Source organism: Pecten maximus, chromosome 5, assembly GCF_902652985.1.
Source record: "Pecten maximus chromosome 5, xPecMax1.1, whole genome shotgun sequence".
In the NCBI taxonomy this organism is placed as follows: domain Eukaryota; kingdom Metazoa; phylum Mollusca; class Bivalvia; order Pectinida; family Pectinidae; genus Pecten; species Pecten maximus.
The window spans coordinates 1,188,482-1,206,465 of NC_047019.1; the positions used below are offsets into that span (position 1 = coordinate 1,188,482).

Genomic DNA, 17,984 nt, shown 5'->3' on the forward strand with positions numbered 1-17,984 from the left:
AACTGTTAATATGGTAAATTAACAAACGAGAAAACTGGTAATACGGTAAATTAACAAACGAGAAAACTGGTAATACGGTAAATTAACAAACGAGAAAACTGGTAATACGGTAAATTAACAAACGAGAAAACTGGTAATACGGTTAATTAACAAACGAGAAAACTGGTAATACGGTAAATTAACGAACAAGAAAACTGGTAATACGGTAAATTAATGAAAGAGAAAACTGGTAATACGGTAAATTAACAAACGAGAAAACTGGTAACACGGTAAATTAACGAACAAGAAAACTGTTAATACGGTAAATTAATGAAAGAGAAAACTGGTAATACGGTAAATTAACAAACGAGAAAACTGGTAATACAGTAAATTAACAAACGAGAAAACTGGTAATACGGTAAATTAATGAAAGAGAAAACTGGTAATACGGTAAATTAACAAACGAGAAAACTGGTAATACGGTAAATTAACGAACGAGAAAACTGATAATACGGTAAATTAATGAAAGAGAAAATGGTAATACGGTAAATTAACAAACGAGAAAACTGGTAATATGGTAAATTAACGAACAAGAAAACTTGTAATACGGTAAATTAACAAACAAGAAAACTGATAATACGGTAAATTAACGAACGAGAAAACTGTTAATACGGTAAATTAACGAACAAGAAAAATGATAATACGGTAAATTAACAAACGAGAAAACTGGTAATACGGTAAATTAACGAACAAGAAAACTGGTAATATGGTAAGATTGTGTTGTCTCTACACAGGTGATGTGTGTTGGTCCGACCGGTACCGGTAAAACCTTGACCATTGCGGACAAACTGACCACAAAGATGCCCAAAGAGTATGTCCCTGAATTCATGGTGTTCTCGGCCAAGACCAGTGCTAACCAGACACAAGATATGATTGATGGCAAACTGGACAAGAGGTCAGTCTCAAAGTAGTCGTGTTACCACAAGTATTCTAAATAAACACGTCATGGCCACCACAAAGTTATTGGGAGTAGGGGGGTGGGGGGGTGGTGTTTTGGGGGTTGGGGGGGTTGGGGGAGGGGGATGGAGTGATTGGGGGTTGGGTTTGGGGGGTGGGGTTTGGGGGATAGGGTTTGGGGTGAAGTGATTAGAGGTGGGGTTGGGGGGGGGGTGTGGGGGTTGGGGGAGGGGGTGAAGTGATTGGTGGTGGGGTTTGGGGTGAAGTTATTGGGGTTGGGTTTGGGGTGGGGTTGGGGGAGGGGGTGAAGTGATTGCTGGTGGGGTTTGGGGGTGGGGTTAGGGTAGAGTGCAACCCTTCGTCTGTCAGATTTAGTAAAGAAGTTTTGCAGGTTTTGTCCTGCACTCATTCATATTCATAAGGTCCTTATATTGTTTGTGATTATTCTAATGGAGTCAGATATGAATGCTGTGCTGTTAAAATGGAATTATATCTTCCCTGGAATTTTGAAGTTTTTTACAGAATATTTTTAACACAGATTAGTTTTGCAGAGTTAAATTTTTACTCAATGTTGTGTTGTCAAAATTGGAAAATTATTTCCACCGAAGCAGGACATGTTTCACTGACACATTTCTACTTCTATATGAAATTCAGTGCAGTTTGGATTTCTAATGAAACATATTTGACATTTGACGTCTCATTTCGACTGATTTTAGGCGTAAGGGAGTGTTTGGACCTCCGTTAGGTAAATACTTCATCTTCTTCATTGATGATCTCAACATGCCTGCCCTGGAGACGTACGGTGCCCAGCCTCCGATTGAGCTGATTCGACAGTGGCTAGATTTCAATGGATGGTATGACAGAAAAGCTATTGGTAAGAAATGTCATTATTTTTTAACTATTCGTAATTTGTCAAAATGACCTGCTTTTGTTTCAATAATTAATGTATCGTTTATCTTCTAGGCGAGTTCCGAAAACTTGTGGATGTGAACTTCTGCTGCGCCATGGGACCCCCGGGAGGTGGACGTAACCCAATCTCAGCCCGTCTTGTTCGACACTTCAATCTCCTGGCGTTCACAGAGATGGAAGATATCAGTAAAAAGAAGATCTTCACTGCCATCCTCAAGTCGTGGATTCGTAAGTAAACGTTACAGAGTATCATGTGTATTTAAGTCAAATTTGGCACTCATACAATCAAACTTACGTTTAAGATGGTAAGACGGTCCATTTGGTAATTTTCTTTCTAAAAGATGACCAGTGATTAAAAGAAGGAATCAAAATAGTTTTTAGCTCACCGGTTTCGAGTAACCGAGAGCTAATGCTGTCACCCCGGCGTCGGCGTCGTCGTCCCACCCCAAAACTTCAAAGTTTTGGGGGTAAGTTTTTGGAAAGCTTGTAAGTCCAAAAGTATACACCTCATGCCCTTCTAATTTGGTTTATACATTTATTAGAGGTGTAGGAGTGATGTTATGGCAAAATCATGCAGAAAAATATTGTGATTTTTTCGCATTTTACCATTTTGTGGACTTTAACTTTTTTGGCACCAAAACTCACTTTAAAGTTTTGGGGGTGAGTCCAAAAGTATACACCTATCACCCTTCTAATTTGGTTTATACATTCATTAGAGATCCAGGAGTGATGCTGTGGCAAATCATGCAGAAAAAAAATTGGCATTTTGGCATTTTACCATTAAGTGGACTTAGTTTTTTTGACACAAAAACTCACTTTAAAGATTTTGGGTGTTAGTTTTGAAAAGCTTGTAAGTCCACACCCTTCTTATTTGGTTTATACATCCATTAGAGGTCTAGGAGCGATATTATTTGACATACAATTTCAAAATGACATGCTTATACATACATAAAAAATGAATGCATAGTGTGATTGCTGCCGCCGGTGAGCTTTCGCAATAATTGATTGCACTTGTCTTAACATGCATTGCATATACATGTATTATAGAAAGATACAAGTCAACGCTTGCCATGAATTTTAATAGAGTATTGAATTTCTGTTATCCCTGTTAATGTAATATTCCAGTTAATGCATTATTCCTGTTTATATAATATTCCTGTTAATGTAACATTCCTGTTAATGTTACATTCCTGTTAATGTTATGTCCCTGTTAGTGTTAATGTAACATTCCTGTTAATGTGATATACATGTTAATGTAATATTTCTGTTAATGTAATATTCCTGTTAATGTAATTTCACTGTTAATGTAATGTTCCTGTTAATGTAACATTCCTGTTAATGTAATGTTCCTGTTAATGTAACATTCCTGTTAATGTAACATTCATGTTAATGTAATGTTCCGGTTAATGTAATGTTCCTGTTAATGTAACATTCCTGTTAATGTAACATTCATGTTAATGTAATGTTCATGTTAATGTAATATCCCTGTTGTTTCTTACAGCTAACTCCCTGATGACACACTCGGACGCTCTAGTCGACACCTGTATCAACATGTACAATGAGATCAGCTCTCAGCTTCTGCCAACTCCTGCCAAGTCTCACTACACCTTTAACCTGCGTGACTTGTCCCGAGTGTTTCAGGGAATGCTCATGATGGAGCCAGGCAAGATTGAGGTATGTTTTGTTCTGTTTGATGATGGATATTTTGTTTTATCAAATGTAAAGATAGATCTCACCGGTAAAGATCTCACTTTCAGAGATCTGGCAAAGATCTCACTGTCAGAGATCTGGCAAAGATCTCACTGGCAAATATTTAATGAGCAATTATGACCCAGGACAAAAATATTGTGAAAACAAAACTTGAATCATTTGAACTGAAGTCTCTTGTTTGATACATTTCTTTTACCAATATTAAAAGAAGTTAAGAATAGTAACAAAACAATAAGAAACTTTCCTCTGTTATGATTCCCATGTCTGTCTGAAATGATTCTGATAATGCTGTGACTTTTTCAGTTCACTTTAGTAAGTATACATTATCTTTGTTGTTTATTGATGATTATTATACAAGTTATGTTTCAATTGTAGATTTATTTTCCATCACTTTGCAGTTTCATTGTTGAATGCATTCAAGATTTTAAAATGATGTTATTATTGTTTATGCCTACTATTTATCCTGTATTACTAAATCAATTTCATGTTATTCTAAAGGATGGGTTTCATTTCCATAAGCAGAAAGGTTTTGGATTTTGTATTTTTTTTCTTCATTTCAGTCAGTTAACTTCTTATTAGAATTGTCACACAATATCATCTTGTGGTGATGGCTTGAAGGATTTCCCTACATCCCCCCCCCCCCCCCCCCCCAAGCCCCTCCCCTTACCTTCCTCCCCCTCCCTTTATCCTCCATCCCAACCTTTTCCTTACCCAGCTCCTCCTCTATCATTCCCTTCATCCTCTCTCTACCCCTCAAACCTTTCCCTCGACTTCCTCATTTTCTAACCTATCCCTTCCCCACCCCACCCCCACCACATCACTAAAGCCTTCCATCCCCAACCACTCCCCTACCCCACCCAACCCTTTCCCCCACCCCTAGTGCCATCCCTCTCCCCTACCCCAACCAACCCTGTCCCCACCCCTAGTGCAATCCCTCTCCCCTACCCCACCCAACCCTGTCCCCACCCCTAGTGCCATCCCTCTCCCCTACCCCAACCAACCCTGTCCCCACCCCTAGTGCCATCCCTCTCCCCTACCCCACCCAACCCTGTCCCCACCCCTAGTGCCATCCCACTCCCTTACCCCACCCAACCCTGTCCCCACCCCTAGTGCCATCCCTCTCCCCTACCCCACCCAACCCTGTCCCCACCCCTAGTGCCATCCCACTCCCCTACCCCACCCAACCCTGTCCCCACCCCTAGTGCCATCCCACTCCCTTACCCCACCCAACCCTGTCCCCACCCCTAGTGCCATCCCTCTCCCCTACCCCAACCAACCCTGTCCCCACCCCTAGTGCCATCCCTCTCCCCTACCCCAACCAACCCTGTCCCCACCCCTAGTGCCATCCCACTCCCTTACCCCACCCAACCCTGTCCCCACCCCTAGTGCCATCCCACTCCCCTACCCCACCCAACCCTGCCCCCACCCCTAGTGCCATCCCTCTCCCCTACCCCACCCAACCCTGTCCCCACCCCTAGTGCCATCCCACTCCCCTACCCCACCCAACTCTGCCCCCACCCCTAGTGCCATCCCTCTCCCCTACCCCACCCAACCCTGTCCCCACCCCTAGTGCCATCCCACTCCCCTACCCCACCCAACTCTGCCCCCACCCCTAGTGCCATCCCTCTCCCCTACCCCACCCAACCCTATTCCCATATATGCCCTGGTATTTTTTTTTATCACAGTAGCCAAGTATATACAACACAAAACCTTATTAGATTATGTTTTTTGATGGATGAAGGCAGATTTTGTATATTTCATGTCCCAACAAATGCTGATATTTACATCTTACTGTTTTAAGATCTTTCACAAAAACGAATGCTCCATAAGATTTAATTCATATTAAAAACTCATGCTGAAAACAAACAGTTAAACAATTTTAGATTCTAAATCCATCACTTATCATTTACTTTGATGTGTGTTGACCTAAATCATCAACGTTTATCCAATAACAGGGCCTGAATGACATCCTCAAGCTGTGGTACCACGAGAGCTGTCGAGTCTTCCAGGATCGTCTCGTCAATGATGAAGATCGCAACTGGTTTGATAATCTGATGAAGGAAAAAATGAAATCAGACTTTAGCCTCGAGTTTGACAAGGTGGTCGATCAGCTGCCCATCTTGTTTGGTGATTTTCTTTCTCCTGGAGCCGGTGACAGCAAACCATATATGGAAATGAAGGATCATGAAAAGGTTTACTGCTACTAATATATTACAATATTTACATTTTGGTGGCAAAGCCATGATATAAACCAAGTAAAAAGATTTGCAGTCTATGTGAGCATAATTGACACCCAAAACGTGACATCAATCCATGCTGTGCATGAATATATTCACCCACCGGAACTACATTGTACTTGTAACTAACGTAAACAAGCATGGCCCTATGCGAAAAAGCCTAGGACTACGGACTACTGGCACACAATATGACGTTTGTTTGCAAAGCTCTGGCATCTTTATCGACCATAGACACACAAAAAAGACAGTTTAATCCTTAAGTATCCGTACACTCATAAACACTCTCGTCAGTCCCTGTCAGAAAGTCTTGAATTGCCTAAGTTCTCAGTATTTGTGTCTTGATATCAAGAACTAAATTGATCACAAAAAAGTCTCTAGTTGTTTGATTAAATGTTTTTATACAATCTTCTATGACATAATTTTGTATTTTATTATGTTAAGATTTTGCATTCATTCATTCATTTATTCATTCATTTTCATGCATTTTCATTCATTCATTTTCATTCATTCATTTTCGTTCATTCATTTTCATTCATTCATTCATTCATTCATTCATTCTCTCCCTAGTCAAAAACATAAGACAAAACTTAATTAATCAATTTAATTTTCAGATGGTGAAGGTTTTAGAGGAAAGTTTGGAGGATTACAACCAGATCACCACAGCTCAGATGAAGCTTGTACTGTTTATGGATGCTGTGAAACATGTCAGCCGCATCAGTCGAATTATCCGACAGCCAATGGGCAACGCACTCCTGCTGGGTATGGGCGGCAGTGGTCGGCAGAGTTTGACAAGACTGGCCGCACACATGTAAGTTTGACAAGACTGGCCACACACATGTAAGTTTGACAAGACTTGCCACACACATGTAAGTTTGACAAGACTTGCCACACACATGTAAGTTTGACAAGACTTGCCACACACATGTAAGTTTGTGACGAGACTGGCCACACACATGTAAGTTTGTGATGAGACTGGCCACACACATGTAAGTTTGTGATGAGACTTGCCGCACACATGTAAGTTTGTGACAAGACTGGCCGCACACATGTAAGTTTGACAAGACTGGCCACACACATGTAAGTTTGTGACGAGACTTGCCGCACACATGTAAGTTTGACGAGACTGGCCACACACATGTAAGTTTGACGAGACTTGCCGCACACATGTAAGTTTGACGAGACTGGCCGCACACATGTAAGTTTGTGATGAGACTTGCCGCACACATGTAAGTTTGTGATGAGACTTGCCGCACACATGTAAGTTTGTGACGAGACTGGCCACACACATGTAAGTTTGTGACGAGACTGGCCACACACATGTAAGTTTGTGACAAGACTTGCCGCACACATGTAAGTTTGACGAGACTGGCCGCACACATGTAAGTTTGTGACGAGACTGGCCACACACATGTAAGTTTGTGACGAGACTGGCCGCACACATGTAAGTTTGACGAGACTGGCCGCACACATGTAAGTTTGTGACGAGACTGGCCGCACACATGTAAGTTTGTGACGAGACTGGCCGCACACATGTAAGTTTGACGAGACTTGCCGCACACATGTAAGTTTGTGACGAGACTGGCCGCACACATGTAAGTTTGTGATGAGACTTGCCGCACACATGTAAGTTTGTGACGAGACTGGCCGCACACATGTAAGTTTGAAGAGACTTGCCGCACACATGTAAGTTTGTGACGAGACTGGCTGCACACATGTAAGTTTGTGATGAGACTTGCCGCACACATGTAAGTTTGACGAGACTGGCCACACACATGTAAGTTTGACGAGACTGGCCGCACACATGTAAGTTTGTGACGAGACTTGCCGCACACATGTAAGTTTGACGAGACTGGCCAGCACACATGTAAGTTGTGACGAGACTGGCCACACACATGTAAGTTTGACGAGACTGGCCACACACATGTAAGTTTGTGACGAGACTGGCCGCACACATGTAAGTTTGTGACGAGACTTGCCACACACATGTAAGTTGTGACGAGACTGGCCACACACATGAAGTTTGACAAGACTGGCCACACACATGTAAGTTTGTGATGAGACTTGCCGCACACATGTAAGTTTGTGACGAGACTGGCCACACACATGTAAGTTTGTGACGAGACTGGCCGCACACATGTAAGTTTGTGACGAGACTGGCCACACACATGTAAGTTTGTGATGAGACTTGCCGCACACATGTAAGTTTGTGACGAGACTGGCCGCACACATGTAAGTTTGTGACGAGACTGGCCACACACATGTAAGTTTGTGACGAGACTGGCCACACACATGTAAGTTTGTGACGAGACTGGCCGCACACATGTAAGTTTGTGACGAGACTGGCCGCACACATGTAAGTTTGACGAGACTGGCCGCACACATGTAAGTTTGTGACGAGACTGGCCGCACACATGTAAGTTTGTGACGAGACTGGCCGCACACATGTAAGTTTGTGATGAGACTTGCCACACACATGTAAGTTTGTGACGAGACTTGCCACACACATGTAAGTTTGTGACGAGACTTGCCGCACACATGTAAGTTTGTGATGAGACTTGCCGCACACATGTAAGTTTGTGACGAGACTGGCCGCACACATGTAAGTTTGTGATGAGACTGGCCGCACACATGTAAGTTTGTGACGAGACTTGCCGCACACATGTAAGTTTGTGACAAGACTTGCCGCACACATGTAAGTTTGTGACGAGACTGGCCGCACACATGTAAGTTTGACGAGACTTGCGGCTCACATGTAAGTTTGTGACAAGACTTGCCGCACACATGTAAGTTTGTGACAAGACTGGCCGCACACATGTAAGTTTGTGACGAGAAACGCCGCACACATGTAAGTTTTTGATGTGTTACGCGTTGTAAGTTGTGACAGGTCATACCAGCTGTCTGCTGTCTGTACACATATCTCATGTAGAATTTCATATCAGTTAAAAGAAGATTTCTAGCCAAGGGGACATAACTCTAATTCATTTTTCAGTTATAAGAAGATTTCTAGCCAAGGGGACATAACTCTAATTTGTTTGATCGGGAAATCATTACATTGTAAAATTGCTGTTTTGATGGGGGTTTTATTTATCATTATTTTCAAAGATGGAGAATTTTTTCAAAGAAATTGCCTTTTTTTCTTCTTTTAAACTATAGTGCCGACTTTGAATGCTTCCAAATAGAATTGGCCAAAAACTATGGTACAAATGAATGGAGGGAAGATTTGAGGAAGGTGATGATGAAGGCTGGTTTGGAGAACAAACCTGTCGTGTTTTTATTCTCTGATACACAGGTAAGCACTTCACACTAAACTTGTGAGCTTTTAGGCGATAAGATAATATAGCATGGATGCTGTTTTGAGATTCTCTATATAAAGAGACTCTTTAGGGGAGATGGTTAATTATGGTTAATTATGTAACAAGGATCGTTCTTAAAGAGAATAGCCTCACATGGTCAATTTGTTAGAAAATGTTAATTTTAAAGATTGTCTCTTTAACTCCTTCCGTACTTTTGAGATGTCACAGAAAAGTGTCACCATATCCTTCATGACGTCTTTAGACATTGAGTAACACGAATACACAAATTCGTGTTACATGTACTTGCCGGATAAGCATAGGCATATGTTAGAAAAAAAGAAATATGTATTTAATGATAGTAAGCATTAAAAATAGCATGATGATAAGTAATTTCATGCATTTAAAGCGTTTTTAGTTGATAAAATAATCTAATGCTCGGAAATAGCGTGATTTATGCTGGGTTGTTTACACTGACAAAAAATGGCAGTCTTTACTTTTACTTTCGTTTCTAGGGCATTGTTGATGAGGAAAACACGATAAAACAATTAAATATAAACAAATCAATAACATTGATGGTCAAGATAAAACAAGAATACATGTAACAATGAAAAAGTGATGTTACACAGGAATGAGAACTTACTAGTGACACTGTGAGCTGATCGACCGTCATACTTTTGTCATTCTACCGAATGATTTCGTCGTATTCTCATGAAGAAATTCAGTAAACTAGTTTATACTCATTCCATAGAATATATGGAGCCGCGGTGGCCGAGTGGTTAAGGTGTCCCGAAACTTTATCACTAGCCCTCCACCTCTGGGTTGGAGTTAGAAACCTACGTGGGGCAGTTGCCAGGTACTGACCGTAGGCCGGTGGTTTTTCTCTGGGTACTCCGGCTTTCCTCCACCTCCTAAACCTGGCACGTCCTTAAATGACCCTGGCTGTTAATAGGACGTTAAACAAAAACAAAACAAAAAAATCCATAGGATATATTGTAACAAATATATGACTAGATGCCAATATTATAAGTACCACACAGTCATAAAACATTTTGTTGATGCTAGTGTAGTGACAGCCATGTGCTCAGACAAATGACATGTGCAAAGGGCCAACTCTCCAGTCACTTCCGTTAGCGACCCCAAAAAATGAATGTGTACGGAGAGAGTTTAGCGCTCACTTTACAGGTATTGTTTCTTAAATTGATAGGATTGACATGGTCTGTTTTAAAAGAATGAAACAGTAGAGATGATCTGTAAAGAGCAAATGTATTTAATACAAAGGGAGACTTCAGTAAGTTTGGCTCCATTAAACAAAGAGTGTAACATCATTGTATTAACATGTTTGTTACAGATCAAGAGCGAGTCGTTCCTTGAAGATCTGAACAACATCCTGAATGCTGGAGATGTGCCGAATATCTACGGCTTTGACGAACAGGACCAGATCTACACGGCCATGAAACCCATTGTCCAGGATCTACAACTCCAGCCAACCAAAACAAACCTGTTTGCCTGTTATACCAAACGTGTCCGCAGTAACCTCCACACCGTTATCACAATGAGGTAGGACCATTTTGGCTAGAGTTATCTCCCTTCAATTCCAGATACATATAAGGTTTAGTTCACAGGTTGATGTTATTGAGAACTATTCCTATAGGAAACATGGAACCAAATGATTTCCCATAGACGGTTAATGTTTACCACTGTCCTTTTTAAATGGAGTTTTCAACACTGGTCCACTAGCCATAATTTTGAAGAATGTCATCTCGGAAACCTCTAAATAGAATGATTAAAAATTCTACCAATTTGAACTTTTTTTATATGGGGGCCACCATCTTGTATTGAATTAAGCACCAAAAATTCATCTAAATTTACAACAAAATACACACTTAATTAACTCCCCCTGAAAAAAACAGGCTAGGAAAAAATAACTTTTTTTCTATATATTTTATATCTACATGTATTGCCCAGCCCACACATAAAACTTTGGAAACTTCTCTCACCTAAATATCCAATCAGTAGGCCCCGATGCATTCACCTTCCTATTAAATCTTCTGCCCAAACGGGGAAAACCCACAATCTATTTTTGATTTGGTTCTGTGGTCCCTATAGGTCACATGAGTAAAATTTGTTTAAGTTTCATAACTTTTTTCATCTTTGCCTTTTGAGGCTACTAATGTGAGTCACCTGTTTTTATAAGTATTCAACAGTTCTTACCATTCCATTGGTTTATTAAGCTGTTTAACAGATAATAAAATGATAGGTCTGACCTTGGAACACTCCTGATGATTGTTAATGGTAATATTCGTACCTTTAGCCCCCTGGGAGAAGTCTTCCGAGCACGTCTGAGAATGTTCCCAGCTCTGGTCAACTGTTGTACCATCGACTGGTTCAGTGAATGGCCAGCGGACGCCTTGCGGTCAGTAGCCATGAGATTCTTGACTGACATTCCCGAGTTGGACACAACAGATCAGGTTATGGAAGGCTTGGTAAGAAAAACTGACATTTATACTGTCATCAGTTGGATCATAGTTCATTCATTAGCTCACCTGCCCGAAGGGCAAGTGAGCTTATGCCATGGTGCGGCGTCCGTCGTCCGTCCGTCCGGCCGTCCGGCGTCAACTTTTTCATTTAAACAACTTCTTCTCAATAACCAGGAGGCCCAGGAACTTCATATTGGGCCTGTAGCATGCTGGGATGAAGGGCTACCAAGTTTGTTCAAATAAATGACCTTGACCTTCATTCAAGGTCACATTGGTCAAATAGGCTATAATCTTCAAACGACTTCTTCTCAATAACCAAGAGGCCCAGTGACTTGATACTGGGCCTGTAGCATGCTGGGGTGAAGGGCTACTAAGTTTGTTCAAATAAATGACCTTGACCTTCATTCAAGGTCACATGGGTCAAATAGGCTATAATCTTCAAACGACTTCTTCTCAATAACCAAGAGGCCCAGGGACTTGATATTGGGCCTGTAGCATGCTGGGGTGAAGGGCTACTAAGTTTGTTCAAATAAATGACCTTGACCTTCATTCAAGGTCACATGGGTCAAATAGGCTATAATCTTCAAACGACTTCTTCTCAATAACCAAGAGGCCCAGGGACTTGATATTGGGCCTGTAGCATGCTGGGGTGAAGGGCTACAAAGTTTGTTAAAATAAATGACCTTGACCTTCATTCAAGGTCACATTGGTCAAATAGGCTATAATCTTCAAACGAATTCTTCTCAATAACCAAGAGGCCCAGGGACTTGATATTGGGCCTGTAGCATGCTGGGGTGAAGGGCTACTAAGTTTGTTCAAATAAATGACCTTGACCTTCATTCAAGGTCACATTTGTCAAATAGGCTATAATCTTCAAACGACTTCTTCTCAATAACCAAGAGGCCCAGTGACTTGATATTGGGCCTGTAGCATGCTAGGGTGAAGGGCTACAAAGTTTGTTCAAATAAATGACCTTGACCTTCATTCAAGGTCACATTTGTCAAATAGGCTATAATCTTCAAACAACTTCTTCTCAATAACCAAGAGGCCCAGTGACTTGATATTGGTCCTGTAGCATGCTTGGGTGAAGGGCTACAAAGTTTGTTCAAATAAATGACCTTGACCTTCATTAAAGGTCACATGGGTCAAATAGGCTATAATCTTCAAACAACTTCTTCGCAATAACCAAGAGACCCAGGGACTTGATATTGGACCTGTAGCATGCTGGAGTGAAGGGCTACAAAGTTTGTTCAAATAAATGATGTTGACCTTCATTCAAGGTCACATGGGTCAAATAGGCTATATTCTTCAAATGACTTCTTCTTAATAACCAAGAGGCCCAGGGACTTGATATTGGGCCTGTAGCATGCTGGGGTGAAGGGCTACAAAGTTTGTTCAAATGAATGACCCTTGACCTACATTTAAGATCACAGGGGTGAAATCGGCTTAAATCTGTACACAATAATTTTGCGATAGCCAAGAGCCTCCTAGACCAGCTATTAGGCCAATAAAATGCTGGAATGAAGGACTAGAAAATTTATTAGTATGAATAAACCTAGCTTACTATGATAATCAGCATAGTATCTGTAGAAATGAACTCAATCAACTTCAAAGTTGCTGTAGAGCCAGGTGAGCGATACAGGCCCATTGGGCCTCTTGTTGAGGTTTTATTTGGGTCATCCTGGTGTGGTATCTGTCAATCAAATGTCTGGTATCAACGGTTTGTCTATTTAATTTATCCTGCAATAAGTTTATGTCTGGTAAGAAGTCATACCAATTCATAGTCCTGTTGACCATCAACTATTAGTCCGATGGACTTATTACAGGATAAATACAAAGTGTGGGTTACAGTATTACAGGATAAATAAAGTTTAGATAGTAACAGCAAATTTTGTGTTTGACAGGTGATTATGTGTCAGGAGATTCAGATGAGCGTGACAACACACTCCGAACGATTTTTGTCTGAACTCTCTCGTCACAACTATGTCACTCCAACAAGCTATCTGGAGCTTCTCAGCATCTTCTCCAAACTTGTCGGCATGAAGAAGACAGAACTCAGCACTGCACGGAAACGTCTGAAGACTGGTCTGGATAAGGTGGGTTTAAATCCGTTATGTATCACATACATGTAATTAATTTTTTTTCTTATGCATAACTTTATCAAAAATTCATAAAAAAACTGTATTGAAAATAAACATTTCCTTTCTTTTGTGAAAATTAACTCATCTGTTTTTTTTATCAAAAGACAAGATGTATTGTATGGGAAATTTGGTAAGAAATTCTAACTTGACCTTGACCTTTAAATAGATAAATTCTAACTTAACCTTAACCTGATAACATAAGACATTTTAGCTTGACCTTGACCTTTAAATAGATAGGAAATTCTAACTTGACCTTGACCTTTTAACAGATAAGAAATTCTGACTTGACCTTGACCTTATAACATAAGAAATTCTAACTTGACCTGGACCTTTAGATAGATAGGAAATTCTAAATTGACCTTGATCTTTAACAGATAAGAAATTCTAACTTGACCTTGACCTTATAACATAAGAAATTCTAACTTGACCTTGACCTTTGACAGCTGCTGACCACTGCGGATGAGGTGGACAAACTGTCGTCTGAGCTGGCCACCATGAAACCCCTCCTGGAAGATGCAGTCAAGGAGTCCATCCAAACTATGGAGCAAATCTCCAAAGATACAGTAAGTCATTGTTATCTAAAGATACAGTAAGTCATTGTTATCTAAAGATACAGTAAGTCATTGTTATCTAAAGATACAGTAAGTCATTGTTATCTAAAGATACAGTAAGTCATTGTTATCAACTAAAGATACAGTAAGTCATTGTTATCTAAAGATACAGTAAGTCATTGTTATCTAAAGATACAGTAAGTCATTGTTATCTAAAGATACAGTAAGTCATTGTTATCTAAAGATACAGTAAGTCATTGTTATCAACTAAAGATACAGTAAGTCATTGTTATCTAAAGATACAGTAAGTCATTGTTATCTACTAAAGATACAGTAAGTCATTGTTATCTACTAAAGATACAGTAAGTCATTGTTATCTAAAGATACAGTAAGTCATTGTTATCTAAAGATACAGTAAGTCATTGTTATCTAAAGATACAGTAAGTCATTGTTATCTAAAGATACAGTAAGTCATTGTTGTCATGGTATGTTCTTAGCCGGCAAAATACTTTATTTGTTTGCATTATTTAATAAATGTTATGATTTGATAGTAAGTTGGAATTTTGCCTTGGCGATGGAGATATTGTTAGCTCACCTGCCCGAAGGGCAAGTGAGCTTATGCCATGGTGCGGCGTCCGTCGTCCGTCCGGCCGGCCGGCCGTCCGGCGTCAACTTTTTCATTTAAACAACTTCTTCTCAATAACCAAGAGGCCCAGGAACTTCATATTGGGCCTGTAGCATACTGGGGTGAAGGGCTACCAAGTTTGTTCAAATAATTGACCTTGACCTTCACTCAAGGTCACATGGGTCAAATAGGCTATAATCTTCAAACAACTTCTTCTCAATAACCAAGAGGCCCAGGGACTTGATATTGGGCGTGTAGCATGCTGGGGTGAATGGCTACAAAGTTTCAAATAAATGACATTGACCTTCATTCAAGGTCACATGGGTCAAATAGGCTATAATCTTCAAACGACTTCTTCTCAATAACCAAGAGGCCCAGCGCCTTGATATTGAGCCTGTAGCTTGCTGGTATAAAGGACTACCAAGTTTGTTCAAATAAATGACCTTGACCTTCATTCAAGGTCACACTGGTCAAATAGGCTATAATCTTCAAATGACTTCTTCTCAATAACCAAGAGGCCCAGGAACTTGATATTGGGCCTGTAGTATGCTTGGGTGAAGGGCTACAAAGTTTGTTCAAATAAATGACCTTGACTTTCATTCAAGGTCACATGGGTCAAATAGGCTATAATTTTCAAACGACTTCTTCTCAATAACCAAGAGGCCCAGGAACTTGATATTGGGCCTGTAGTATGCTTGGGTGAAGGGCTACAAAGTTTGTTCAAATAAATGACCTTGACTTTCATTCAAGGTCACATGGGTCAAATAGGCTATAATTTTCAAACGACTTCTTCTCAATAACCAAGAGGCCCAGGGACTTGATATTGGGCCTGTAGCATGCTAGGGTAAAGGGCTACAAAGTTTGTTCAAATAAATGACCTTGACCTTCATTCAAGGTCACATGGGTCAAATAGGCTATATTCTGCAAACAACTTCTTCTCAATAACCAAGAGGCCCAGGGACTTGATATTGGGCATGTAGCATGCTGGGGTGAAGGGCTACAAAGTTTGTTCAAATAAATGACCTTGACCTTCATTCAAGGTCACATTGGTCAAATAGGTTGTAATCTTCAAACGACTTCTTCTCAATAACCAAGAGGCCCAGAGACTTGGTATTGGGTCTGTAGCATGCTTGGGTGAAGGGCTACCAAGTTTGTTCAAATGAATTGCCTTGACCTTCACTTAAGGTCACATTGGTCAAATAGGCTATATTCTTCAAATGACTTCTTTTTAATAACCAAGAGGCCCAGGGACTTGATATTGGGCCTGTAGCATGCTTGAGTGAAGGGCTACAAAGTTTGTTCAAATGAATGACCCTTGACCTACATTTAAGGTCACAGGGGTGAAATTGGCTTAAATCTGTAAACAATAATTTTGCGATAGCCAAGAGCCTCCTAGACCAGATATTAGGCCAATAAAATGCTGGAATGAAGGACTAGAAAATTTATTAATATGAATAAACCTAGCTTACTATGATAATCAGCATAGTATCTGTAGAAATGACCTCAATCAACTTCAAAGTTGCTGTAGAGCCAGGTGAGCGATACAGGCCCATTGGGCCTCTTGTAATAAGTTAGAATATTGTCCTGGCGATGGAGATATTGTTATAAGTTAGAATATTGTCCTGGCGATGGAGATATTGTGATAAGTTAGAATATTGTCCTGGCGATGGAGATATTGTAATAAGTTAGAATATTGTCCTGGCGATGGAGATATTGTAATAAGTTAGAATATTGTCCTGGCGATATTGTAATAAGTTAGAATATTGTCCTGGCGATGGAGATATTGTAATAAGTTAGAATATTGTCCTGGCGATGGAGATATTGTGATAAGTTAGAATATTGTCCTGGCGATGGAGATATTGTAATAAGTTAGAATATTGTCCTGGCGATGGAGATATTGTGATAATTAGAATATTGTCCTGGCGATGGAGATATTGTAATAAGTTAGAATATTGTCCTGGCGATGGAGATATTGTAATAAGTTAGAATATTGTCCTGGCGATGGAGATATTGTAATAAGTTAGAATATTGTCCTGGCGATGGAGATATTGTAATAAGTTCATATTTTAGATGATAGAATTATTTTGTGATCTTATGATTTCACAACAAATATTTACTTGATAATTTCCAGGTTGTAGCTAATGAGACGATGGAGATGGTGACCAAAGAGGAGGAACAAGCCACAACAAAAGCCAAGGAAACTCAAGCCATCGCAGATGACGCTCAACGGGACCTAAACGAGGCCCTTCCTGCTCTGGTATGTCTTAAGATAGCAGCAGAAAACAAAAAATTTTAAATAAATGAATGAATAATTAAATAAAAGATAAATAAAAATTGAAAAAGAAAGTGGTAAAAAGAAACAAATTCACTTTCTAAATCTGAGAGTTCTATCGTAAAGAGACAAGATGAATAGTATTTTGACAAGATGTATTTAAATTCTCGATTTACTATGAAGGAAGGATAAGATTTGATTAATCAGACTTTATGTGAGTGGAAGGGTTTTTGTATAGTAGTAAATTTTAAATATCAAAAACATTTTACAAAAATATTGTATTTACATTTTGAGCATACATATTGAAGTTAGATTGTTCAAGATTTTTTCCATGGCATATAAAACTTCAAATTTTTGGTGTGCCCACCCTTTTGGCCTTTTGTTTGTTCCTAATGCATACATATCATATTAACCTTTGACCCTGTTACAGGAAGCTGCTGTGGCGAGTTTGAAGTCTCTGAACAAGAACGACGTGGTTGAAGTGCGTGCCATGTCCCGCCCACCAGATGGTGTTAAGATGGTGATGGAGGCCGTGTGTATTATGAAAGCCATAAAACCCAAGAAAGTCCCTGGTGAGAAGGTGAGAATTTTTGTGTGAGAACGCCATCATTCACTCATTAACATCAAGTATGTTTACTTTTATTGAATATTTTGCTTCCCCTTCGAGACTGATAGCGCTGTCGGTAGAGCATCACACTGCTTTAACCTCAGGTGAAGGTCTGAGCTGTTCATTACAAACCCAGGATGTGTTTCTTAGGGAGCTGAGGTCGTAGACCGTTCTCTGTTGCTGTGGTTGTGTCCTTGGGCAAGATGTTTTATCAACATGTGGAATG

The 17,984-nt window shown here is 40.2% G+C and overlaps 1 protein-coding gene across 1 annotated transcript in view; it reads left to right on the forward strand.

Moving 5' to 3' along the window:
- LOC117326792 (dynein heavy chain 1, axonemal-like) overlaps nt 1-17,984 on the forward strand; it is a 112,175-nt gene that overhangs the window by 54,848 nt on the left and 39,343 nt on the right. Inside the window, 13 exon segments of the mRNA XM_033883517.1 lie at nt 774-934; nt 1,653-1,810; nt 1,900-2,073; nt 3,347-3,519; nt 5,511-5,747; nt 6,404-6,600; nt 8,946-9,081; nt 10,434-10,642; nt 11,397-11,568; nt 13,467-13,658; nt 14,147-14,266; nt 17,011-17,136; nt 17,582-17,731. Coding sequence (XP_033739408.1) covers nt 774-934; nt 1,653-1,810; nt 1,900-2,073; nt 3,347-3,519; nt 5,511-5,747; nt 6,404-6,600; nt 8,946-9,081; nt 10,434-10,642; nt 11,397-11,568; nt 13,467-13,658; nt 14,147-14,266; nt 17,011-17,136; nt 17,582-17,731 — 2,205 coding nt within the window.